General features: G+C 35.9%; 3 protein-coding genes across 4 annotated transcripts in view; 2 read left to right on the top strand and 1 right to left on the bottom strand.

The window, feature by feature from the left end:
• Window positions 1-9,588, top strand: part of LOC137249205 (zinc finger protein 665-like) — a 126,802-nt gene extending 117,214 nt beyond the window's left edge. The window contains exon 11 of the mRNA XM_067780508.1: window positions 9,390-9,588. The gene's annotated coding sequence lies outside the window, so the exon portion shown is untranslated. The remainder of the gene's footprint in view (window positions 1-9,389) is intronic.
• Window positions 1-27,634, bottom strand: part of LOC137249206 (zinc finger protein 3-like) — a 107,301-nt gene that overhangs the window by 3,315 nt on the left and 76,352 nt on the right. The window lies entirely within an intron of this gene.
• Window positions 1,897-20,952, top strand: LOC137249212 (uncharacterized). Of its 2 annotated transcripts, none has more exons than XM_067780521.1 (3): window positions 1,897-2,061; window positions 19,072-19,435; window positions 20,364-20,952. In XM_067780521.1, exons 2-3 carry the CDS (start codon window positions 19,406-19,408, stop codon window positions 20,880-20,882), a joined length of 549 nt encoding a protein of 182 aa, XP_067636622.1. In that variant the 5' UTR covers window positions 1,897-2,061; window positions 19,072-19,405; the 3' UTR covers window positions 20,883-20,952. The 2 variants fall into 2 exon arrangements, with proteins under 2 accessions (XP_067636622.1, XP_067636621.1); XM_067780520.1 differs by having other exon boundaries at window positions 1,897-2,084.

The raw sequence follows: 27,634 nt of genomic DNA, 5'->3' as shown, positions 1-27,634 counted from the left end.
GCCCAGGGTTATTTTTTATGGTAATAGTCTAGTTGAGGGGTCGACTGCTAATACGCTACCAAAAATATCGAGAGGTGTCAAACGACGCGTCTTGATCTCAGTATTAATAATCCGATGGCGGAAAATAAAAATTTTAACGCGTTCAAAAGATATTAACGAAAAACCGAAAAAAGACCACGGGTACCTCCGAAACCGGGGGTCGGATCCATAGTATTTTTGCGCAGAACACCTTTCTGCGTTGGCGGCCTTCGGCCGCGCTTATAAGAAATAACCCTGGGCTACGCCATGCCAAGTCCGGGTGTGTGGTATAACCGTGGCTACCGCCACGGTGATGCACAATTTTTTTTGTGGGTATCAACACAACAACAACCACATGGAAATCGCCAACTTCAACTGCAAATATCTCCGGACAGGGATAAAATTTTTCTTTCCGCCTTCGGATTATTGTTCTCGAGATTAATACGCGTCTTTTGACACCACACTTGATATTTTTGGTAGCGTATTAGCAGTCGACCCCTCAACTAGACTATTACCATATTTATTTTCCGCCTTCGGATTATTAATACTGATGTCAAGACGCGTCGTTTGACACCTCTCTCGATATTTTTGGTAGCGTATTAGCAGTCGACCCCTCAACTAGACTATTACCAAAAATTATCCAACGAATTCATAATCAACGCGCTACTTGGTAACTTGGTAAAAACATCTCAGTAAAACACTAGGGGGACTCATGAAAGCATATAAAATTATAAGGTGTAAAATTATATCCATTTACACACGCGGTTATATGAACGCACCTAGCAATACTCTTGATAAACTTGATTATTTATCAGCTGTATTATTGCCAAACCAAATTTTTTTGATTGTTATACAAATTAAAAAATACCAAGATTAAGTGTAAAATCAAAACTAAAACGCCTTTACTTGCTGATGTTGGAGATTTTTGATGAAAATGCCATCTGTAATGTCTACAAGGTTGCATTCCTTTGAGTTTACCGCGTTTACACAATGAAATGTGCGCGTAAATTTATACAAATCGTGTAAATGATTTTTCATACAAAATTTGACAGCTCGTGCGTAAACTAGATAAATTTATACGTTTACACACTTTATAAGGCATTTATACGGTTACATGAGTCCCCCTACTATAAGGGAGACTTGGGGATGAAACGACACTAGAAAATAGAATAAGGTAGTCACACTTTTGGCCTGATACCAAGAAAATTTGTAGTCGATACTTTTGGATCGACTACTCACGTATCGGAGAAAAGTGAAGGGCCAATTAAACTTCCTTAACCGTAACGCCATAGTCGTAACCTTACCCATATCCATAACCATTTCCAATGTGATCAATTAATTGTGCTTTAACCTAAAAACGTGAAAATTTCATAAAAATGAATAAAGCGCTAAAAATTAGCAACATATACGACAAAAAATAAGTCTCTTAGTCATAACGTATCCAAAACTATGAATAAAATCTACAAAAAGTTATTAAATTCACCAACTCAAATATTTTTACGTTATGGATATGGCGAGAAAACAAAAACCAATTGGTTGGCTATGGTATTATTATGGCGTTAGCGGTATGGTATGGCACCATTAATCAATTACATTGATTTCCATAATACGCCAATTACACGGCTCAAGTATCCTTGTGCCAATTACCAATTTGCACAAGGATTTGCCCGGTGTGTGCACTGGTTGCGCTATTTGCGCAGAGAACTGCGCTCAAATCAAAACGATTTTGATATTTACGCATGTCTGCAAATATTGCACATGCTTTTTTCTTCGTGTGTGGTGAATCTTACACAGTTTACCTGTGGTTTCTGATAATATAACATCAGTAATTGTTGCTTAAAAATTTTAATATCGAAGGCGTAAGGACCATCTCTAGCTTGTAACAGGAATTCACATAAATTCAATAATACATAATTTTTTATACAAATAGAACATTTGTTACGCTAGTTGAAAAATGGATATTGCGCAGTGCTGCAATGAGATGAGCTAGTCTTACAACTAAAAAATATATATTATTAATACAATGGAAAATAAACGCTTCTGGTGCGAGTTTTTCGATTTATACTGTAAATTACCAGCACTGTGGAAAATAAATAGTGTTTTTTTATAAAATTAGTGCCTTGTTTATACAATTAAAACACATATTTCATTTGTTGCGCTACATTAAAAGTGAATATTGCGCAGTGTTTTTGAGCCGTGTATGTCAGAATTTTCATTTGTACAAATTCCGTCGTTTTATATTTGCGCATGGCTTTTGTGTCATGTATTGGCCGTCTAAGGTAGGTTCGATCAGCTGTTTTATCTGGTTATGGCTTTATGGTTATAAGTCACCATTAATTCGCCCTTAAGTCATTGTAAAGGTCATAGATGAATGGATTTGCAACTATTTGTTTCGAGAGAGCGCTGTCAAGATGCACATTTTTGTCAATGATGCCACCCCAAAAAAAAAATGAATAGATCTGAATATGGGGATTTTTGACATACATTTCGGCGATTATAGTTTCAATCATTTAATAAAATGATAGTCGTAAAATATTCATTTCTTTAAACTTATTTTACAATAATACGACTAGTTAGAGTTAAATATAAACAAATCTAAGTAAAATTTATATTTTGATAAAACTAGCTAGTCAAATATTGTAACGCATAACTCAAAGTATTCCTTTGACATTTCAGTAAATCGGACCTATGACATAATAGTTAACATCATTTAATGGATAGGGCTTATTCTACATGTCTGACGTTCCAGGTTCTGTGATCAAAATGGACTGGTTGCATCGGGACTTCATATTTACAAAACCTGTTTTTAGTGATAACTTTTAAATGGGTAATAATATTTACCCTCCGCCTTCGAACTAATAATATTGTAACGAATTTAGTGCAATTCCTCTTATTTGCAACCTTCTGCTAACGTTCGAATCACTAAACTGTTGAATAAATAACTCCACTATTCAATAATGCAAAATGGCTTTATTAGACTACTTTCAAAATAACACTTCTTTTGCTCGCCAGATAGCGTCTTAAACTGATTGTCGTGCCTCTACTTTTTGCTGCCTTTTATACTGGTTTCCTCGTTGCATATTTCTAGGCTTTTCTATTCTAGAATTTACTAGTTAGTTATCTGCTATAAAATTACTACGTTTATAGCTTCTGTTGTTGTTGTTGTTGTTGTAGCAGTGCTTCGCCCCACCTAACAGACGCGACCGATCACAAACTGTCATCAATATCCTCTAACGGGAGTCCAAGGAAACTTGCTGTTTCAACAGGGGTGGACCATAGGGAAAGGGGTGTTAGAGGCGTTGGTTCCACATTACAATTAAAGAGATGGTTGGTGTCATGTGGGGACACATTGCAAGCGGGGCATACATTTTGTATGTCGGGGTTGATTCTGCATAGGTAAGAGTTTAACCTGTTACAGTATCCAGAATGAAGTTTATAGCTTCTCATATGCACGTGTATTTGTGAGTGATACTTGCACAAACCATTGCCTACTTTTGGGAGCATCTCAGATATATGCATGTATTTGTGCGTTTTCTTTCCGCTGCTTGTATGGACATATGGGTAGACGTAATGATTCATTTGTTGATGTGCATACAAGTCACTGCTTAGTATTGGCTTAGAGATGACAGTACCCCTTAGTGTTGCTAATATTCGTAACACTGCCCTCCACCTAAGTCTGATCGTCCCGATCAGATAAATTTCCTGATCTAAACGCCGGCAGCATCTCCAAATGTACCACTCTTCTATTTCGTGGTTTCCCAATGGTTTGTATGCGGTAGATGGTATCACTGATCTTCTTCACAACTTTTTACGGGCCTTCCCAACTGCACTGAAATTTGGATGGAACACCTTTCTGCCGGTGAGGGTTGTATAGCAGTACCAAATCTCCCTCCAAGAAACCTTCCAAATTATTGTTCTCATCGTACATGCGTTTCATTTTACTACTCATTATCCTGGATCGTTCCCTCGCACTCTGTTGTTTGGCCAATGAAGACCTACTTCGCAGAGCTTGATCTTGACGGATTGATTTTGCATCATCAGTATCGTCTTGACGTTTCACAACAGTAGTGCGCACTGGCTTGAAACCACCCTTGCATTCTTTCTGGAAAATTCTTTCAGTCGTTTTAGTGCGTTCATTAGGGTTTGTCAATGCCAGTGTTTTTCTCGCAGGTACCTTTGATTCTGATTTGTTTGGCCAATTCGTTCCATCATCCCTTGTCCGATGTGCTGCCTTTGACTTTTGTGGTTTTTGTGGAATCTCTTTCACCAGCAATCGATTCCTGCTAAACGCTTTTTCCACACTGAAGTTAAGTGGCACATCCTGGTTATCATAACGCATCATCCTTCTCTGCATATCGATCCTATTGTCATGGTCAACCAAGAAGTCCACTCCCAATATGCCTTCATCAACGATCTCCGCCACAACGAATTTGTGTATAACTGTGACCTTTCCAATTAAGACTTCACATATCACTTCTCCCTGGACTTGGTTATACTCGCCGGTGACCGTACGCAACTTTGCTCCAGGTAAGGGTTTTACTCTCCTGTTGACCAAGTCAGATCGGATTACGGAATGAGATGCGCCCTTATCTACAGCTAGTACACGTTATTTGCCATCGACATTTCCTTTGACGGTAAGACTGCTCGAGTTTCTTCCAATTTGCGAGGTAGATATCACAGCACATTCAATAGCTGGGGCAAGTTTTCGTTCTTTATATCTGACACGCTCTTGCTCATCTCCTCCAGCTTTGCGTTTACGGCCACCCAAGTTTGAACTACCAGGCCAGGATCGCAATGACGAGCAAAGTGACCGGGCTTCCCGCATTTGATAACTCTCTCACTCCATATTTGCGATCCTTTCAGCGCCTCCAATATTGCGTCTACCCACTCTAACCTTTCTACTTCCACAAGGCGTGCTTTGAGAACTGGCTTACACAGAAGCGAAGCTGTTTCCTGAATCAGATCATGTGAATGTGGGTTTGCGTATGTCGCTTGCTTCGTTTCCACGTCCCGTATGCCATTTATAAAGCTCTGGATTTTTACCCTTTCGGTGTATTCCACGTGTGCGTCCGCATTCGCTAAATGTGCCAGCCTTTCCACATCCGACGCAAACTCTTGCAATGTTTCACCAGGCCTCTGGAAGCGATTCAGTAACTCCATTTCGTATATCTATCTCCAATGCTCCGTTCCGTTTGCCCTCTGGAATGGTTTGTAAAATCTCAGCTGCAGGCCCTTTCAATGCCATGAAGAGTGCAGCAACTTTATCTTCAGCATTACAGTTGTTCACTGTTGCGGGCTTTTCAAATTGTAGCTTAAAGGCCTGGAAAGGAACAGAACCGTCAAAGGATGGAGTTTTTACCTTTGGATAGCTTGCTGATACTGTTGGGCGATTTATTTGCAACTCCTGTATACGACCTCTCAAAGCTTCTATCTCGGCATCCATTTTGTCCTCGAGCTGTACAATTTTTGTATTCTGTGCTTCTAAATGCGAAGACATTTGTGCCACCTGCAATGATAGGCGCTCCTCTTTTACTCCTCCTCCCTCAGTGTTCGCGTCTGAGGGGCTTCGGCGTTTAAATTCCGTACATTAGCAGTGCCTCTATTATTTGAACTCGAATTGTTGTTTCTGTTTGTCGTATTTGATCTATTGTAGTTATTCGGCCTATTGGACGAATTGTTGCCTCTTCTGTTGTAATTGTTACCTCCTCTGCTATAATTGTTATTTCCTCTATAATTTGAACTAGTACTTTGCCTATTTGTATTACTGTACCTGTAATTGTTGTTATTGTATCTAAAATTGTTACCACGGAAGTTACCTCTAAAATTGTTTGACCGTATTGGTCTAGAGCGAAATGCCAATACTTGTCTCTCTTTTACATCGTTATCCTTTTCTATTACCATCTTCGCGACCACGTCTTTCGAATCGGTGAAGGTGGACGAAGCTAAAATGGATTTGACCATGTCTGATCTGCTGTTGAGTCTACAAACCTTAATTGTTTGTTCCACGGCCATTTCATGGGCTTTTGCTTGGGTCATGCCTTCTATTATAAGAGAGCGTTCTAACGAATCAGACAATTCTTCTACCTGTTTTGCAAATTCGGCATAGTTGTTATTAGTGATTTTTAATGCTGCGACTTTGCCAGCGACAACTTTGGAGTTGTCGGGTTTTATTTTGCTACTTAACGCTTCTTTTATCTGACTAACTGTACTAACTTCTCTTGGTAATGACTCGCGCGCTTTGCCTTCCAACTTTGATTTGAGAAAAGCTATTAGTGTTGGTGTTAGTGAATCATCTGAAATATCTTCTATTAGGTTTATCTTGTCAATGAAAGACGGAAGCGATGACGGGTCTCCGCTATAATTTTCGCGCATCATAGAAGCCCATAGGCTAATAGCTGCTCTTTTCTGTTCCGGTGTAGCCATATTTATATCTCTATCAGCAGTTGTGTTCACGCGATTAGTGGATATTGTATCGTTGCTGCTTCCGTTAGAAATTGTATTGCTGCTATTTACGCTAAGGATTGTATTTTATCTGAAGCGTCTGCTGTGGTCGATTCGTTATTAAACCCCCGAAAATCTTCACCTAAGGATATTCTTGGTGGAGGGCTATACGTAAATGATACTTCCTGTGAGCTCGCGTCTTGGAAATATTTTTCAGAATCTGACATCTACAGTAACATTCGATAACTTGTGTTGAAAATTTATAGCAAAGTTGAAAAAAATGTGTAGGTTTATCAAAAAAATTTAGTTTGGCTCAAGGAAAGAGGCGGCAATGGCTTTATGGTGACACTCAAAATATAGACTTTGAAAAGTTTGTAAGTAGAGTAAATGTAAAATTGTTGTCATAGGCACTTGGTAACGAGGTATTCACATTAGAGGATTCAGAATACGTTGTTATAGACACTGCAGGTTTATTTTATAAAAAAAAAAATATTTTGTAGACACAGATGCAAAAAAAAAAAAATCGAAAAATTTTGTAAATTTGTAGAAGGCACTGTAGTTTCAGCGAAAAATTTCTAAAAATCGACAATGTTAAAAAAAATTCAAAGTTGAAATTGTATAAAAGTTATTATGAAAAATGTTGATTGGCACTGTAGCTTTAAATAAAAGCAAAAGAATGTAGGCACAAATTTATTTTGTATTTATAAGAAAATAATGTTTTTTTGCAAAATAACTGTACAAGGGTTTTCGAATTTGTTGGTAGGCACTGTATTTCCAAATTATTGCTAGCCTTTTCATAGCAGGCTTTTAATAAAAAAAATTTTATATTTTCCGTCGGGAAACGCATTTAAATAGCAAAAGGGGGTTTATAAGTGCAAATTTATTATTTTATTCTTTTGTGTCAAAAGTAATTCAAGTAAACGCTTTTATTTTTTCGCAAAAGTGTATGTTTAAACCAGTATTCCAAATAAGAAAGAACAGTACATATAAATATGTTTTAGATGGTTATTATTAAAATGATATTTCATATGTATACATATATGTATGTATTTAAGTATTCCAATACATATGTATTTAGGTTTATGTGAAAAATTTATTGGGAAAAAGAAAAAAAATTGTTTAAAAAAACAATTTTGAAATTTAAATTTAAAGAGAAATAATTTGGAATAATATTTGTGTGCTAATGACCATATAAGAAAATTGAAAAACATTAGTGTTAATTGATTTTATATGCAAGTTAAATATATGTATCAAAATTTAAAAGAATATAATTAATGTATGTATGTATATGAAAGAATATATATACGTAGGTGTTAGTATATACTTATGTATGTTGCTTCTTTTGTTGCTGCTGCTGGCTTTGGCTACTCTTCGTCTTTCCATGCTCGTGCTGTGATTTCGCTGCTGCTAGTTAAAGATGATTTTAGCGTTATTTTTTCGCTACTTCTTTCTGGCATATATGTATGTGTGTTATTGTGCTGTGGTGGCGTGTTTTTCGTTTACCGCTATTACAGTTTCTTTGTTTCTATTGGGTTTTTTTTTCGGTAGAGTTTTGCGTACCGCTATGAACCAAATTATTGATGCACTGCTTTGTCGCTTGGCACAGGCTGTACTTTCTATGTACATACATACATATATTCAAGTCTCTCTCAACCGTTATTTAAATGCCTTTGATTTTACTAACTCACGCCATCAGCACTTTATTAATACCGTACACTTGCAATTTTTGTACAGTCACCTCAAAAACGCACATTTCCTAAAGGGGACTTCGAAACCTTTTGGTCAAAAACCAGCTATGATGCTTTTTCAAATTTGGTTTAATTTCGAGTTTTTAGTTTTTCAAGTTATAAAAATGTTTAGTAAAAAGTATGTCGTGTTGCGTTTTTTTTTTGTAGTTAATTGGTTTTGCCAAATTTTGCCCAAAATTCAGATTTACATGTTTTTATTTTAACACATTGCTGATGATTTCACGATTTTTTTTTTTTAAATGTTAGTAAAGTTTTATTTTCGGCATCACCACCAAAATGTTCACTAATTTGTAATTTATTTTGATTAATATAAAAACTTGTATTTTAGAAATCGTTTTTGCATTTTCATATATATATTCCTGTTGCAATTTTTTGATAGTTTATAGTTATGTAGAATTTTATGTTGTAATAAAAATTTTTTTTTTGTAGGTATTTGAAAGGTTTTTGTTTTGTAGTTATTAAAAGTTTTTAATTTTTTTGTAATTTTTGAGTTTTTTTTAATTTTTGAAAATTTTTAAATGTTTTTTTTTTGTTTGTAGTTTTTTGAAAGTTTTTTTAATTTTTTTTTTTTTGTAAGTTTTTGTTATACTTTGCTGGCCACTAGCACGAACTTAAGTATTCATTTCATCAAACAAATTTTTTCGTTTCAAACTTTATTATATTTTAGAAATTTTATCGTAGCTGCCGCTACGTACATATCGTGTCCGCCAATTTTGCCGGCAGGCACACGGTCACGGTCGCCATGATGAGGCTCCATCTTGGAACCTTGCACTTTAGCACTGTGTGATTGTGGGCAATGGCCACGCGCCATTAGGAGCTCCATTTATATTGTTAAAAGCACTAATTAAAAACACTCAAATTTTATTTCCTTTTAGGAGGTTTAGTGTTTAGTCTATTTTCTTTATTTAAAATATATGTATATTGATTTCACATAACTTTTATCACGACTTTTAGCTGAGTAGCTAAATTGGCATCCGGCGCGCGTGAACCACTACAATTGACTTAACTTGATTTCGTTTTCATTTTTTATCTCTACCTATCGTAGAGCTTTTTAAAGCACGTTAACTTGGTTGCGGTTGCGCTGCGGCGAATGTCATTAAAGCTAGTTCTATTACTATTTATATCTTAAGGGCCCTATTATGCTATGTAGGTTTTAAATATATTTGCATGGTTTCATTACAGGGATTTATTTGCGATGAAGGCCGTGACACAATGACATTTTTCATATAGATGCGTTTAACACAAGCTTAAGCATTCCAATAACATCCCCACAATCAACCAAGAGGTTGCGTGTGTAAATATGAAGGAACTTCAGACGTGGTTGAAGTTTATTACGCCTTGCCAATTCACATACAAAATTTCGCGAAGCACTGTTATAGACGTTCTCCCTATACAACAAAAGTTCGTGCTAACATATTTTGAGTCGTAATCGATTGTTATATTGCAGTTTTCAATTGCGAACAATGTTAGAAAATTTACCAACCAGTGGGAAAAATAATTTCACTTGCAAAGCGGGCCAACACCCTTAGCCAAAGCAAATGTCAAATTCTTCTTCTTATGGCTGTCTTGGAACAAAATTTGGGAGATGGCTACTTTTCAGTATCAGATGGCGCCAGTGTCGCTCATTCTACCGTTCTCCATAAAAATACGTGCAACCTATTCATAATGCATAAGCTTGTGCTGAACTCATCTATATGAAAAACTGCTTATGTGTCGGAGCTATGATTGTTGCCAGCACAATTTGAGATAAATCCCTCGTGAGAGCGCAAAAAATGAGAGAATTTCATATTTCATATTTCATCATTGTAAGCCATCATCCGGTGGCAAAATCCTGAGCCAGATAAATAATTTTGCATGTAAATGCAACAACAACGATTTGAGCCAGATAAACCCATATGAGTTAAATGAAAAACAGCGGCGACATCTGCCTATCACATTTCACGTGTGCGAAAATTTCACGACATCTTCTCAAGTCTCTCAATGATCCAGAGCATTCCCGTGAGAATTGAGCGTGAGCCGGAGCTGTAAAATTCACTGGAAGACGGCAATACACTTTACCAAGTAGCGCAACTAACAGGTGATCGCTCAAAATTAGCACACACACAAACATCCCTAATGGCCATATTACGGAAATCTTTAGTGAAATTCAAGTTAAATTTTTAATCAGACACATGTATGTAATACTCCTATATTGCTAATAGAAAATGCTCGCAATGGTTTTGAATTCGAAATCAAAACAAGACAGCCTATACAATTTTTGTGATTTTAGCAGAATAAGTGGGACAAGAAAAAATTTAAATTTAGATACATTCGATTATTGAATACAAAAACAAAAGCGTTTAAATAGCAATATATCGGCACTCCGTTGTTTGGGAATGTACCCAGCCTTTTGTAGCAATATAGGAGTATTACATATATGAACAGACATAAAATGTTATAATTTTGGAATATATAGCATCTAGGGCACCTTAATTGCAGTAATTGAAAGAAAATTATTGCTTATACTCAAGTATTTAATTATTTTTTCTAAATTAATCGTTAATAGCCGTGCTTTTAACACGCGAATATACTTCTACGTTTGCGGGTAAAAAAACGGCCATCGACAGTTTCGCATAGCCATATAAAACATTTGGCAGCACCGCCCCCCAAATGTCAAAATGCCAAAAAAACTTGGAAGAACTGTATACGTATACTAATTTTTTTGTTTATTTATTATTTTTATATTGGTTTATTTTTTTTTTAATTGGAGTAGCTAAGTTACGCGCCGATGTACAGGGAAGAGGTGGTCCGAAACCGAAAAGACCTAGTGCTTCAACACAATCACAATATTACGTTCTTTTGGTTGTTCAATAATCATACAATACAGCATAAACTAACGCAGAAATCGGTCAAGAGTTAGATGTTAATAATTGATCACAATATTGTAACGAATTTACTGCAATTCCCCTTATTTGCAATATTCTTCTAACGTTCGAATTACTAAACTGTTGAATAAATAACACCTCTATTCAATAATGCAAAATGGCCTTTAATAAAGTGCTCTCAATAACACTAATATTGCTCGCCAGATGCGTCTTAAATCAAAACTGATTGTCGCGCCTCTACTGTTGTTGCTTTTATAATCTGTGACTTCTCGTTTGCATACTTCTAGGCTCTTCCAGAATTTACTTAGTTACTGCCATATAATTATAACTACAGATGCACGTGTATAGCTTCTCATATGCGCGTGTATTTGTGAGCGACACTTCAACAATTATAATTGCATACTTTTGGGAGCATCTCAGATAAGATATATGCATGTGTTTGTGTGTCTCCTCTTCGCTGCATGTACGTACATATGTGTAGACATAATGATTGATCTATTGATGTGCATACAAGTCACTGCTTAGTATCGGCTTAGAGATGATAGTATCCCTTAGTGTTGCTAATATTCGTCACTGTCTGCAATTACTTTTTGTGGACTGCTCTAAAGTCTACACACATGCGATACGATTTTTGGCCAGTTGGGTCTTTTTTCGGTACTAAGATCAATGGGCTATTGTAATTTGAGGAACTTTCTTCAATTAAATTATTTTTAAACAAATTATCGACCTGTTTATTTATTTCGGCACGCTGTGAATATGGTAATATGTAGTTTTTTATGTATACTGGTTCCTCGTCTGTTAGTCTGAGTTTTTGTTCGTAAAAATTATTAAGTGTCATTAAGTCTTTTTCTAGTGCAAAAATATCGGAATATTTCAAACTTAAATCGAGTAATTTCTCTTTAGCATAAAAAGGCATTTGTTTTGCTTAAATTGATTTAAGCTCTTCTATGCGTTTTGAATCGATAGATGTATCATTTATGCGATAAACATTAAAATTTTTTATGTCTTCAGTTTGAATATTAAAATCACATACTTTACTTCGTCTGTATGAAGAGTCAGAGGAATCACATACTTTACTTCGTCTGTATGAAGAGTCAGAGGAAAAAATGTATTTGATGCTATTATATTTGTACTAACTGTGCCTACTGTCGTTACCGTGTCTGCTGTTAAGCCCATAGTACAGGTCTACAAGTAGGATATGTAGCAGCACGCACATACACAGCCAAGCTCACCTGATAAAATGCTTGCTCCTGTTCGTTTTTTTTGTGGATGCTATTTGGCACTGTTGTATCTCTTAGGTCCAAGAAAAGTGTAGTAGCTGCTAACAAAAACTGCGTAAAATTTTTATTGTAAAATTACAAATAAAATATCCTTATTTACTTTCAAACGAGCACTAAATTACATATCTCTTTAAAATCCATATGTTTTGGACAATTTTAATTGCCAAATTGTGATACTTTATTACCGGGACGATTGCTAAAACACCACCAAATCTGTCGGGGGAGGTATTAATAGACGCGTTTTTGCCTCGCTTCCAATAATTCGAATACTTTTTTGCCTTTGGACTATTGATAACAGGATAAAACGCGTCTTTTCATTTCTCTTTCCACATTTTTGGACGGGTTGTTGCAGTCGATCTCGGTTTCAAACTGGTTTTCGAGGAGAACTTTTGAGCGGGTAGAAAAACTTAGCACCCGTGTTTGTATTCTTAATACTGGAATAACTACGTGTCCTCAGATAGCCCAATTCAAGACTTTTGTATAATTTTCTGTAGGACCCATATAGGTGCAGTACATTTTCATACTAAATTCGTTCAAAAAAATTTACTATCACAGCAACCCATATCTGATATTCCGCTCCTTTTTTTGTTTCCCTGTGTCGCTTTCGACGAAGCAACCCCGGTAATTTTGACACTTCGTTCAGTGTCAAAACTCAAGTTCCACGCAGGTTCCACTGGGTTCCACGCTAGTTTGACACTGACCGAAGTGTCAAACTGCCGTGTGTTAGAAAGGGAAAGAAATTATTTCCCTCTCATACATATCATACTTGTAAACCTGTACAATGGTTAAGCCTATTATATTTATTACGTTACTGTTATCTACTATTGCATCGCTTGCCAAACTGGAAATTAGTGAAATGTCTGCTTGAGAGTCTACTAGAAAAGAACATATTTCACGAGAATCGCTGCAATCGATTTCAACGAAATCGGAAAAATTTAAATTTAGACAATATATTGATTGAGAAGTATTTAATTGAATTGCTCCTGCTCCCTCAGTGTTCGCGCCTGGGGGGCTTCGGCGTTTAAAGAACGAACATTGGCGGAATTTCTATTATTCGAACGCGGATTATTTGAATTTCTACTATTTGTTGATCGATTGCTATTGCCATTACTGTTATTGTTGTGATTGTTAGGCTTATTGTTGCTTCTATTGTAACTAGTATTGCGAAAATTGGTATTATTATTTTGCCTGTTCGTATTTCCATTGTATCTAAAATTGTTATTATTATTATACGTGAAATTGCTGTGACCTCTAAAGTTTCCACTGAAACTACATCTTATTGGGCGTGACCGAAATGCTAAAACTTGCCGCTCTTTTACCTCCTGTTCGCGTTCTATTATCATCTTTGTTACTACGTCTTTAGAATCTTTGAAAGTAGTTGAAGCAAGTATAGACTTCACCATATCTGAACGACTATTCAACCTACAAACGTTAATTGTTTGCTCAACCGCCATCTCATGAGCTTTTGCCTGCGTCATGCCCTCAATTATCAGAGAGCGCTCTATCCAGTCTGAAGGTTCTTCTACTTGTTTTGAAAATTCTATAAAATTGTTCTTATTTGCTCTCAAAGCCGCAATTTTGCCCGCGACAACTTTCGAGTTGTCTGGCCTAATCTTATTACGTAACACATCTTTAATTTGGCTGACTGAATCTATCTGTGTTGGTAGGGCTTCGCGCGCTTTACCTTCGAGGTTTATCTTTAGAAATGCAATAAATGTAGGAGTTAGAGCTGTATCAGTTACTGTTTCCATAAATTCCATTTTATCGATAGATGAGTCAAGTGGTAGTGGATCACCACTGTAATTTTCTCGCATTATTTGGGCACGCGAAGTAATGAATGATTTCTTTTGATCTGTTGTTGGCATTATGAAATGCGTAAGATTTGGATCGGAAGTAGAGGTTGATTTAGAAGCTGAATCATCAAAGCCGAAAAAGTCTCTGGATAAGGAGTCTCTTGGACCAACTGTGGTATTAGCAGATGCTGACGAATTGTCGGATTGTGACATGAAAGGAAAATGCGAGGAAAAAATTTTTAAATTGAACAGCACAGGCCAATGCGTGAAGCAAAATGTGGGTCGCTGAAAGCGAAAATATAAAATGGATCTAAACTTGAAGGAATTGTCATGAAGTTACCTTAAAGGAATTAAATAAAATTAAAGTTATGTAATATACTGGAAAAGGAAGTCGAATTTGAAAAATATCGAAGTGACTATGAGCTTACCAAATTTATGTATATTTAAAAAAAAAATTTAATGATCAAATTTACAATTTCAAATATTGTTATAATGCGGACGCACCGCGTTTAATCAAATTTCTTAAATTTTTGTATAACGGACGCACCGTTTTTAAATCAAATTTATCAAATATTATCACGAACGCATCGTGTTAATTAAAACAAAATCTCATATTTATGTGGGCAAAATAATTTTTGACGTTTGAAAACGTACATATGTGTATGGGGTAGTTGGGTAAAAAAAAAAAAAATTTACAAAGTAATGTTTTTGTGAAAGTTTACAATGATTAGAATTTTTTATTTATAAATTGTATTTAGAATCAGCGAAGTGAAATTTTTACATATTTTGAAGTTGTGATTAAAATAGTTGAAATGTACCGAATGGGGAAAAGTAGAAAAAGGAATTTAATTGATTAGATACATTAAATGGAAAATTTTAAGTTTGTTTTTGTCTACATCCCGCTTTTGTTCACACCCCCGGGCAAAGCAACATCAAAATTTTAGAAATAAGATTTTTTAATTAGAAGAAAATTTGTCTAAGGGGGGTCGCCCCTCGGCAGTGTTGGTCAAGCGCTCCGGGTGTATTGCTGCCATGAAAAGCTCTCTGTGAAAACTCATATTTCTTGCAGATGCCGTTCGGAGTCGGCATAAAACATGTAGGTCCCGTCCGGCCAATTTGTAGGGAAAATCAAGGGGAGCACGACGCAATTTGGAAGAGAAGCTCGGCCTTAGATCTCTTCGGAGGTTAACGCGCCTTACATTTTTTTAAATTTATTTTGTCTAACTGTGACCCATATTATGTTTAAATAAATTCATAGCAAATTTTAGAAATGTATTTGTGTTTTTTTCTCTTAGCGATAGAAACTACAGAGGTGATGCTACAGTGTGTTATTTGTAGGAAAAGTAAATTATGATATAAGTAGTGAAGTATTTATAGAAAAGAAACAAATTGATGGTTATAGTAAATTATTTATAAAGAGATGATACGAGAATTGAAAACTACAATGTGTTTAAAAGAAATGAAATTTAAAAGAGTTTTCAATTTGAAAATTTGTATTACAAAAATATTTGTAATTGTCTACATATGTCCTGTGCACACTGTGCGCCAAATGTGATGCCAAATGTTTGCTGCTGAATAATAACCTCTGCTGCTATAATAACCTCCTCTGTCGCTGCTGCTGTTCGCTGCCAGTCTGCCATATAATAGCTGCTGCTGGTTTTCGGCGTTATTATGTGTAAAAATTTTTCGGTGTAAATATACATACATATGTATATAGCTATACTTCTAGCTGTACTTACTGATGGCGTGTTTTGGCTTTGACCGTTATGTACAGTTTGTGGTGTATTTTATATTTTATTTCCATTTTTAATAATTTGTAGAATTTCCCGTTTTTATAAATTATCTTCGTTTTTGTAAATTATCGCCGTATTATACTAAATTTATAGATTTTTCGTTGTTAGTAGTATTGTAGATTATCTCTGTTTTTATTAGTTTTGTAGATTTTCCGTATTTAATAATTCGATTTTATCAATGTTTTTGTTAATTTGTGATTTATCTCCGTTTTGTATTAAATTCATAGATTTTTCATTTTTAGTAGTGTTGTTGATTATCACGGAATTTTTCTAAAAAGTTCTTTAGCAATTAAGTATTTTTATTATCTCCGTATAAATTATTAATTTTTACTACTTTACTGGCAGACCCGCAGACGTTGTTCTGCCTAAATTTGGCCTATCTGCATACATTTTAATAAGCTTTTTCCGTCTAACTCCGCCCTACCCCACTACACTTTTTCCTAATCTTTTTATTCACTCCTCCCTCCGTCTTTTTCGCTTCATCTCCATCTTCGTCTCATTCTATCTCTTTCTCAGTCTCCTTCTTTTCTCTTCTCTCAAGTTTTTCTCCTTCTTCTTCATCTCTTCTTGCCAGTCCCAGAGGGTAGTATGTATTTTGTTCCAGTCCCATTCCGAGTCTCAGTCCCAGACCCACTCCGAGTCTCAGTCTCAGTCCCAGTCCGTTTCTGGTATACTTCCCGGAAAAAAGCATCGTAAATACTAATATAGGCAAATTTATATACGAAATATCAGGCAAATCGAATAGGACGTATGTAAATAGGTATGTGGGTATTATTAATTCTTGTCTTTATTTCGGCTTCGCATGCATATTTATCAGTTTTGCCGGGTTGATGCGACTAAATCGAATATCACAATGAAAATAACTTGAAAGCTCTCAGCAACATCTTCCATTTGATATCTCTATTACACACGCATTCTAGGGGTATACGGGTCCAGGTTTTGGCCTATATCTTGAGATCCCAGTCACGCAGCGGTATAAAAATTACTCTGTACTAAAGCACTCATCAACAGCTTCAATTTGATAACCATAATGTAAAAACACATCCTAGTGTTACCGTGATCCACGTTTTGGCCTATATATCGAGACCCTTCACAAATAGGTATGAAAACTACCCTGTACTAAAGCACTCACCAACAGCTTTCATTTGATATCCATATTGTATAAACACATTCTAGGGGTACCCAGGTCCACGTTTTGGGCTATATCTCGAGACCCTAGCCTCCCAGTTGTATGAAAATTATCCTGTATAATAGCACTCCTCAACAGCTTTCATTTGATATCCATATTGTATAAATACATTCTAGGGCTACCCGAGTCCACGTTTTGGGCTATATCTCGAGACCCTAGCCTCCCAGTTGTATGAAAATTATCCTGTGCTATAGCACTCATCAACAGTTTTCATTTGATATCCATATTGTATAAACACATTCTAGGGGTACCCGGGTCCACGTTTTGGGCTATATCTCGAGACCCTAGCTTCCCAGTAGTATGAAAATTATCCTGTACTATAGCACTCATCAACAGTTTTGATTTGATATCCATATTGTATAAACACATTCTAGGGCTACCCGGGTCCACGTTTTGGGCTATATCTCGAGACCCTAGCCTCCCAGTTGTATGAAAATGATCCTGTATAATAGCACTCCTCAACAGCTTTCATTTGATATCCATATTGTATAAACACATTCTAGGGGTACCCGGGTCCACGTTTTGGGCTATATGTCGAGACCCTAGCCTCCCAGTTGTATGAAAATTATCCTGTACTATAGCACTCACCAACAGCTTTCATTTGATATCCATATTGTATAAACACATTCTAGGGGTACCCGGTTCCACGTTTTGGGCTATATCTCGAGACCATAGCCTCCCAGTTGTATGAACATTATCCTGTACTATAGCACTCATCAACAGCTTTCATTTGATATCCATATTGTATAAACACATTCTAGGGGTACCCGAGTCCACGTTTTGGCCTATATCTCTAGACCCTAATCACCCAGGGGTATGAAAATTATCCTGTATTATAGCACTCATCAACAGCTTTCATTTGACCATATTGTATAAACACATTCTAGGGGTACCCGAGTCCACGTTTTGATTGCAAGACCCTAGGCACGTAGCGAAAAAAAGGTAGACGTTGGCCGATTCTCAGACCTACCCAATATGCTCACAAAATTTCATGAGAATCGGTTCAGCCGTTTCGGAGGAGTTAAGCCTCTAACACCGTGACAGAAGAATTTTATATATTAGATTTATTTTACGTAGTATTATCTCTGCATAAGTTATTTTAAAATTTCCATATTAGTTTGTATTTATTAAGTTCGTAGTTTGCTTAGCTGTACTGTCACACCATTGCCAACACTTTACCATCACCAACGCGGAAGATATAGAAACTTTGAAAAATTCATGATAGAAACAAATTTTTTTGCAGAAAAATTTGGATTTTAATTTAATTGCGCTTTCAGCATTCTCCTGTAAATCCCTTGAATTCTTATAATTTTTTTGTAAAGTTTTTCACATTTTTTTTTGTTTTTTTTTAATTTTTTTTTTTTTTTTTTGTAGGGCTTTTTAAAGTTTTTGAATTTTTTTGTATAGGTTTTCTGAATGTTTTTTAAATTACTTCCTTGTATTTTAAATAAATTTTTTGTAACTTTTCAACCTCCACACCCTTAGAGAACCTTTAAATTTTCACATTTTTAAAGAATTTTGAATTTTTTTTTAACCAACTGAAACGGCATTTGTTTGCAGCTGCGGCAAATACAAATTGTTTACGCCTTTTAAATCCGCACTTTTGATGCGTGTGACCGCCATTTTGCGGCACGGCCCACGGTCGCCATGTAAAATCTCGTGGCATTTCATGCCGGTGATCTTGCTACTCACTTTATATCTTAACATTGCGCACCGATGTCAGTGTGTAAATTAAACGCCAAATACGCGACACGAACATTTCCGCGAACATTCCCGTTATGTCATGTTTCTGCGACCTTTTCTGTCGTGTATGGTGGTGTTTGCCAGTTCGCGCAAATGTTCGCCAAAAATCAAAATATTTTAATTTTTGGCGAACATTTGCGCGAACTGTTCGTGCGTGTATGGCGAAATAGCTCATAATCTTAGTAATTTCTGAACGGAACAGACGTGCGCGGAAAAGTAAAATGGACAATAAAAAATTTCTGAGTGCCATCATTGTGGCAAGTAAAAAGCAAAGATTATTGTAATAGAATTAAAAAGAATAATGATTATGCGACTTTAATCGAAAAATTAAAAGAAGTAGATCCTGATGCCACAAAGGATACAGTTATAAAAAAATAAGTAGTTTGCGGGCGCAATACCGGCGTGAATCAAAAAAAAAGAGAGATAGTTTGAAGTCTGGTGCTGATGCTGAGGATGAATATGTTCCTACTCTTTGGTGCTATGATTTGCTATGCTTTTTGAAAGATCAAGAAGAACCTTTGGCAGGCGTTACCACAATGCAGGAAGAAAATACAAACACATTTGAGGTAAGAAAAAAAATCAAAATTTTATTGGTTCTTTTTTTTGTTGAACACAAACATTCATTTTGTTTTTATTCCGTAAATGATTCACTTTCTTATATTTAATATATTGTTCTGCCACGGAACTGCTCCCACTGTATTAAAATAATTACAATATTTTTCTCGAGTAGTTTTTGCTAAATTGGATGCATTCTTTGCACTTGAAGCTTGAAGAGCTGTAAGTCCATGGTAATTATGCCAATCGGCGTATTCTATCGCTCCGGGATCTGTTTCTGCAACATCGAATCCACCTTCAAAATACGTCTCCTCATTTTGGCTCCGTAAAAAGTTATGCAAGTAGCAACAGGTTAACACAATTTTCGTGACTTTTTCTGGTGATAAATTAATAGTTTGTAGGAGAATTCTAAATCTTGATGCTAAAATGCCAAAACAGTTTTCAACAATTCTTCTCGCCCGAGAAAGCCTGTAGTTAAAAATCATTTTTGAGTGTGTTGTGGCTAAATGGCTTCATGATATTTTCTAACAGGGGAAAAGCATCCGTCAGCTACGAATACAAATGGTAGTTTTTCTTCGCAGTTTGGAAGCGGCTGAGGGTCAGGAATTTTCAATGTTTTATTTTTTAGAGATGAAAAAAATTTTATTTCGCTAAAAAGACCGGCATCAGACGCTCTTCCATTTGTGCCAACATCCACCATCAAAAATTCGTAATTAGCATTAACCACTGCCATTAAAATGATGGAAATTTTTTTTTATAATTATAATAAAAAGATCCAGATCCAGGTGGCTTTGTTATATTGACGAGTTTTCCATCAATTGCGCCTATACAATTTGGGAACTTCCAGCGTGCATCAAAATTTTTCGCTTCTACCTTCCAATCTTTTTCTGTTTGTGGAAGCTGAAAAGTAATGAAAAACTTATAAATCTTTCTTTTTAGGAATTCACTGTTCGACCAAGCAAAAGAAAAGTTTCTGAAGAAAATACACTTATTAAAATTGCATGCGAGAGACTTGCCAACAGCCGCGAACCCACAGAAGGTGACTCCTTGGCTCAATCGTGTGCTTCGCAATATAGTGAAATGGAGACCTCCCAGAAAACGATTGCGCGAAAAATCATATCAGATGTTTTATTTCAAGGTTGCTTGGGAGCATTGGAATTTAGGCACGCGATTCAAATCCAAAATGTTTTTAACCCAAGTCAAATATTAACACCAAATGTCATTCCGCAATACCCAATGCGCACGTCTACGCAACTTAACTACGCGGTGCCCCAACACATGCAGAATTATACAATAAGAGTTCCGACTCCTTTAAGTAGCGGCTCGTCCATAAACAGTAGTAGAATGTCACCTCAAGTCACACAAAACGTACGAATCGTTGAAGATACATCATCCATTAATTCGAGCTCGGTAGAAAACTTACAAAATTTCTTTGCATCGTTTGAAACGGACGAATAATTTATTTTTATTTTTACTTCAAAAAACCAATTATTTTCAGACACACATATGTACACATGAAACTTTTCTTGTTTAGTCGAAATAAATAATTTAATCAATAAATAATTACCTTAATAAAATCTTTCAATTGACTTATTTTCCCAATCGTTTGGGGCGCAATTGCTGTCAAAAATTTTAAGTCTTCAAAGCTATTGCCACTAGCTAGAAAGCGCAAAGTTAAAGCAAGGCGGTGATGAGGGGGAATCGCTTCTCTCATTATTGTATCCCGTTTCGTTATGAGTGGCAAAATTTTTTGTAAAAGTTGGTCAAATGTTGCCTTGCTCATACGAACGTAATTATACTCAGTTGAGCAGAGCTCACAGAGTATATTAACTTTGATTGGATAACGGTTGGTTGTACAGGTATAAAGGAATCGAGATAGATATAGACTTCCATGTATCAAAATCATCAGCATCGAAAAAAAATTCGATTGAGCCATGTCCGTCCGTCCGTCCGTCTGTCCGTTAACACGATAACTTGAGTAAATTTTGAGGTATCTTGATGAAATTTGGTATGTAGGTTCCTGGGCACTCATCTCAGTTCTATTTAAAATGAACAATATCGGACAATAACCACGCCCACTTTTTCGAAATCGAAAATTTCGAAAAATCGAGAAAGTGCGATAATTCATTACCAAATACGGATTAAGCGATGAAACTTGGTAGGTGAGTTGAACTTATGACGCAGAATAGAAAACTAGTAAAATTTTGGACAATGGGGGTGGCACCGCCCACTTTTAAAAGAAGGTAATTTAGAAGTTTGGCAAGCTGTAATTTGGCAGTCGTTGAAGATATCATGATGAAATTTTGCAGGAACGTTACTCTTATTACTATATGTCTGCTTAATAAAAATTAGCAAAATCAGAGAACAACCACGGCCACTTTTTAAAAAAAAATTTTTTTAAATTCAAATTTAAAAAAAAGTTAATATCTTTACAGTATTTAAGTAAATTATGTCAACATTCAACTCCAGTAATGATATGTTGCAACAAAATACAAAAATAAAAGAAAATATCAAAATGGGCGTGGCTCCGCCCTTTTTCATTTAATTTGTCTAGGATACTTTTAATGCCATAAGTCGAACAAAAATTTACCAATCCTTGTGAAATTTGGTAGAGGCTTAGATTCTAGAACGGTAACTGTTTTCTGTGAAAAAGGGCGAAATCGGTTGAAGCCACGCCCAGTTTTTATACACAGTCGACCGTCTGTCCTTCCGCTCGGCCGTTAACACGAAAACTTGAGCAAAAATCGATATAAATTTACTAAACTCAGTTCACGTACTTATCTGAACTCACTTTGTATTGGTAAAAAAATGGCCGAAATCCGACTATGACCACGCCCACTTTTTCGATATCGAAAATTACGAAAATTGAAAAAAATGCCATAATTATATACCAAATACGAAAAAAGGGATGAAACATGGTAATTGTATTGGTCTATTGACGCAAAATATAACTTTAGAAAAAAACTTGGTAAAATGGGTGTGACACCTACCATATTAAGTAGAAGAAAATGAAAAAGTTTTGCAGGGCGAAATCAAAAGCCCTTGGAATCTTGGAAGGAATACTGTTCGTGGTATTACATATATAAATAAATTAGCGGTACCCGACAGATGATGTTCTGGATCACCCTGGTCCACGTTTATGGCGATATCTCGAAAAGGCGTCCACATATAGAACTAAGGCCCGCTCCTTTTTAAAATACTCATTAACACCTTTCATTTGATACCCATGTCGTACAAAAAAATTCTAGAGTCACCCCTGGCCCACCTTTATGGCGATATCTCGAAAAGGCATCCACCTATAGAACTAAGGCCCACTCCCTTTTAAAATACCCATTAACACCTTTCATTTGATACCCATATTGTACAAACGCATTCTAGAGTCACCCCTGCTCCACGTTTATGGCGATATCCCGAAAAGGCGTCCACCCATAGAACTAAGGCCCACTCCCTTTTAAAACACTTATTAACACCTTTCGGTTGATACCCATATTATACAAACGCATTCTAGAGTCAACCCTGGTCCACTTTTATAACGATATTCCGAAAAGGCGTCCACCTATAGAACTAAAGCCCACTCCCTTTTAAAATACCCATTAACACCTTTCATTTGATACCCATATAGTACAAACAAATTCTAGAATCACCCCTGGTCCACCTTTATAGCGATATCTCGAAAAGGCGTCCACATATAGAACTAAGGCCCACGCCCTCTTAAAATACTCATTAACACCTTTCATTTGATACTCATATCGTACAAACAAATTCTAGAGTCACCCCTGGTCCATCCTTATGGCGATATCTCGAAAAGGCGTCCATCTATAGAACTTAGGCCCATGCACTTTTAAAATACTCATTAATACCTTTCATTTGATACCCATATCGTACAAAATAAATTCTAGAGTCACCCCTGGTCCACCTTTATGGCGATATCTCGAAAAGGCGTCCACCTATATAACTTAGGCCCATTCCCTTTTAAAATTATCATTAACACATTTCATTTGATACCCATATCGTACAAACAAATTCTAGTCAGGCCTGGTCCACCTTTATGGCGATATCCCTAAATGGCATCCATATATAGAACTATGGCCCACTTCCTCTTAAAAAAAAAAAAATACTCTTTAATACTCTTTAATACCTTCCATTTGATACACATGTCATACAAGCACATTCCAGGGTTACCCTAGGTTCTTTTTACAACATGGTGATTTTCCCTTACTTTGTCTCCACAGCTCTCAACTGAGTATGTAATGTTCGGTTACACCCGAACTTAGCCTTCCTTACTTGTTTTTAAAATCATTTTGTGACGTGAATTCCAGTTCTTTAATAAGCTCACTTTGTCCAAGAACTGCTCGTTTTTTAAACCATTCTTTGCACCAAATTCTTTTTTTGCGATCTTCTCTCTTTTTTTTACGCTTAATTGCCACAGCGAGCAATATTGCTGCAGCACAATTGTTGTCCGTATTCATCGCTGTCTGAAAGAGAACTAATGTTCGGCCAAAAGTTCGTATGGTGTATGACCAAAGCTGCGAACAGGATTGCGGAATGTTCGCGGAAATGTTCGTGTGGTGTATTTGGCGCTTTAGTGATGGAACGATATTTAGCTATTGGTGATTGCATCGCCGGTATTGACAAATCGGTAATAGCTATAGCTATTGCAATCCAAATATATCAGTGATTGGCGATTTTCCTTCATTCGATTCTTTTGAATGACAATCACCTCTGGCAGAATATCTCCAATAGCGATTATAGCGATTGGCGATTTTCCTTCAGCATGAAATTCTAATACTAATAATGATGGCGGGGATGCAATCATCGATAGTGAAATATCGTTCATCACTACTCATCTGTGTGCTTTACTTTGCGACTGAGTAAAAAAGTTTATTGGATACAAAAAGGAATAATTTTCTCGAAAAGTGGAAAAATATACTTTTACAAAAGTTTGCCAGCTATTATCGAAAAATGGGGATAGTTGTCTTAAGAACTGCACAACGAAAAAAATGTCTCAACAGATAGTGGTAAATAGGGCGAAAAAAGTGTGCTTTTTGTGCAGAGAAATTGTGAAAACGGCGAACGGAACAAAGCAAACTTGTGCAACAACAATTTCGACGACGAAGTGATGTGCAATAATTGCAAAAAATGGTTTTGCAATGGGCGTGGAAGGACATCTGGATCCCAAATTGTTAATCTTTCGGTGAGGGCTAAACATAGGGAAGTCACCCTACATTCTGAAAAAGTACTAAAATGTTACTCGTGTGGCGTACGTAATGTATATGAATTGGGATCAAGAACAATGGAAGCCACTTATAACTGATCGTTCGTTTTTGTCGTGGTTGGTTAAGGTGCCTACCGAGCAAGAACAGTGGTGTGCACGACAAATATCAGCAGCACAAATAAACAAATTAGAGGAATTATGGAAGGAAAATATTGATGCAACAATTCAGGATTTAGAGAAGCCAGGTATAGATACTGAACCATCACAAGTGCTATTGCGTTATGAAGATGGTTATCAATAAGAGAAAGTGTTTGGTCCACTTGTGCGCCTAGAAACGGAATACGATAAAAATTTAAAAGAATCGCAACACAGGAGGGTATAGAAATAAGATGGGACGTTGGCCTAAACAAAAAAACAATAGCATATTTTACGCTTGCTAAAACTGATTCGGACATGAAATGCATGTGTTATTCATAAGTTAATACTTGTAGGCTGTAGCCGTTAACAGTTTTATAAAATTTGTGTTTTTGATGGAAAAATAAAAGAATTATAGAAACATATATCACTCGTCTTATTGTAAACAGATTAACTCAAAATTTAAGTTTTTTGGGAGAATGCAATTCAAGCTTTGTCATATGGTTTGTATATGGTTGAACTCTCGAGCTAATTTCTAGGGCAATGAAGTGGGTGGCTAATTTTCTGCTAAAGAATATTTTTATAATAGTTTGAAGAATTTGCTATATTTTGCTCTGTATTTTTCATTAAAAATTTATTCACTTTACTATACAAATATTACGCAGCCAAATACAACTATCAGAATAAATTCATACGGACTATTTCTGAATACATCGGTGTAGTATTATATAGTAAATAAATCATGTTTCTATGGTGTTACATATACAGATTTATTTCGGGTTGATTCATCTTACATTTAAAAATCAAAGAATTTTCAATTATTTCAGCTAGTTTCATCTCATTGAGTGTAATACGAGACTGAACATATTATCGTAATCCAGTTAATAATATATATCATAAGGGAACGTACCCAAATTACGTGACCCCTTTAGGGGGGAGGGGGGTTTCTTTAGGTATTACACCTGGTTACAGGGGAGGGGGAGGGATTGAGACTTTTTCACGTAGTCAATAATCTCTAGAAAATCTTGAAATTTGTTTGTGGAATTCATTTCGCGTCAAAAATTTCCATGAAAAATCATCACAAAACGTGCACGGTAATGCAGTGGGCGACGTGTCTCGCGTGCGGTCTCTGCAGGTCCTCTAAAGGAGACCAAAAGAGATCTTATGTATCGTAGAGCGAAGTGCGCAGTGGATGGACATCGAGGCTGTCGACGAGAAAAAATCACGTCTGAGGCAACTTCTAATGCTACTGCTCCCATAATCTACTATGTATCCCAGTGGCTTGATGCTGGAAGCGTATTCGTTAAAGTTAAATTAGATGAAAAGTAATAAAAAAGAAAAAGACTTTATAAATTAAGTTGTTGTAAGAATCTGTTTTTAAATACATTTTTTCTTCTGCATATTATTTACTTATAATTATATGTATGCACGCACGCTTCGCGTAACGCGGCGGGTGCCGAATTAGTAACAACAAATAAAAATCAAATAATTTTTTTTTTAAGTTGGCAAAAAATAATTTAAAATCATACTTATGAACTACTACGTGAAAACTAAAGGGGGAGGGTGGGGTCTTAACATATACTACCGGTGGTCACCGAGGGGGGAGAGGGGGATAAAAAGTTGTAGAAAATGGGTCACGTAGTTTGGGTACGTTCCCTAACATCTCAGAAAATTAGAATTTCACATTACATCAGTTTACAATAAAAGGTACATATTTTTGTCTTTTTATTCCAATTTTGGTTCATATATACTAAATTAAATTAATGTATAACATTCAATCCACTCCGATAAAAACTTAAACATTAATTTTTTATACACAAGTATACAAATAATTGCAGATTCGCTTATCAGAGATAAATGAAAGCGATCGCCATAGCTGTAAAAAATAGCCATATATATATTCAATGATAGCCCAAAATCGCTGTATCGCCCATCATATGTTCTGTATAGAATCGCTTGTTAAAATAAAGCGATCGCTATAGCTATAAAAGATAGCCGTGATTCAAAAATAGCCATATCTATTTTCACTGATAGCTCAAAATAGCCATATCGTCCATCACAAGTGTAAATTCACACTTGATTACCAAATGAAATAAGCTCTGTGCTCTAACACTCACTGTGTATTATGACTTTTATTAAAACTTTTAAGTAAAGCAAACCTACTACTACTTTATTTAAAGTAAATTAATATATATATTTATTACACAAAAACCCGGTAAGTGACTTTTACTTATAAAAGCGCGTATATACCATGAATCGAATTCCAAAATTTCACACTCCCGTTATTATATTCCAATGGGAATGACGGCATTGCCAGCCCACTATCGATATTGCATTCTTTTAACTTGCGTTGCCATATCGTTAGTTGTGCCATTACAGAATATGTATAACTAGTTTCTTTTGAATCATTTCGTTTGTGACGTTTCTCTTTAAACATATTCTTAAAACATATGTAAGCAGACAACTGGGTATATAATGTTCGGTATTGTCCAACCTAAACTTCCTTACTTGTTTTCTCCTAAATTCGAAACCTACGATCTCGTTTTAGAAAAAAGTTTCCTCACTTTTGGTAGAAATTCCGAAGTACTCACATGGATCGAGTATACTCGATACCTTTTACTGAGTATGAGTTCTAGAGTCGATACTCTTTTCCGAGTATTTTAAATGAGTATCAGTATCCATACTTTTTTTTTTAAGTTCTATCACTTGTTATGAGGAAAATATGTGTACCGAAGTTTGTCAAGAGACTTAACTGGCCTAAAGTGTTGCCAGGTTAGCCTTTTCGAGGCTAGATTTAGCCTTTTTTTTTGCCTTTAGCCTCGAAATTTTGGGTATAGCTTCTTGAATTTTTTCTAGCCTT

The sequence above is a fragment of the Eurosta solidaginis genome, chromosome 4 (genome assembly GCF_040869045.1).
Source record: "Eurosta solidaginis isolate ZX-2024a chromosome 4, ASM4086904v1, whole genome shotgun sequence".
Taxonomy (NCBI): domain Eukaryota; kingdom Metazoa; phylum Arthropoda; class Insecta; order Diptera; family Tephritidae; genus Eurosta; species Eurosta solidaginis.
This window is presented reverse-complemented; position numbering and strand designations above follow the sequence as displayed.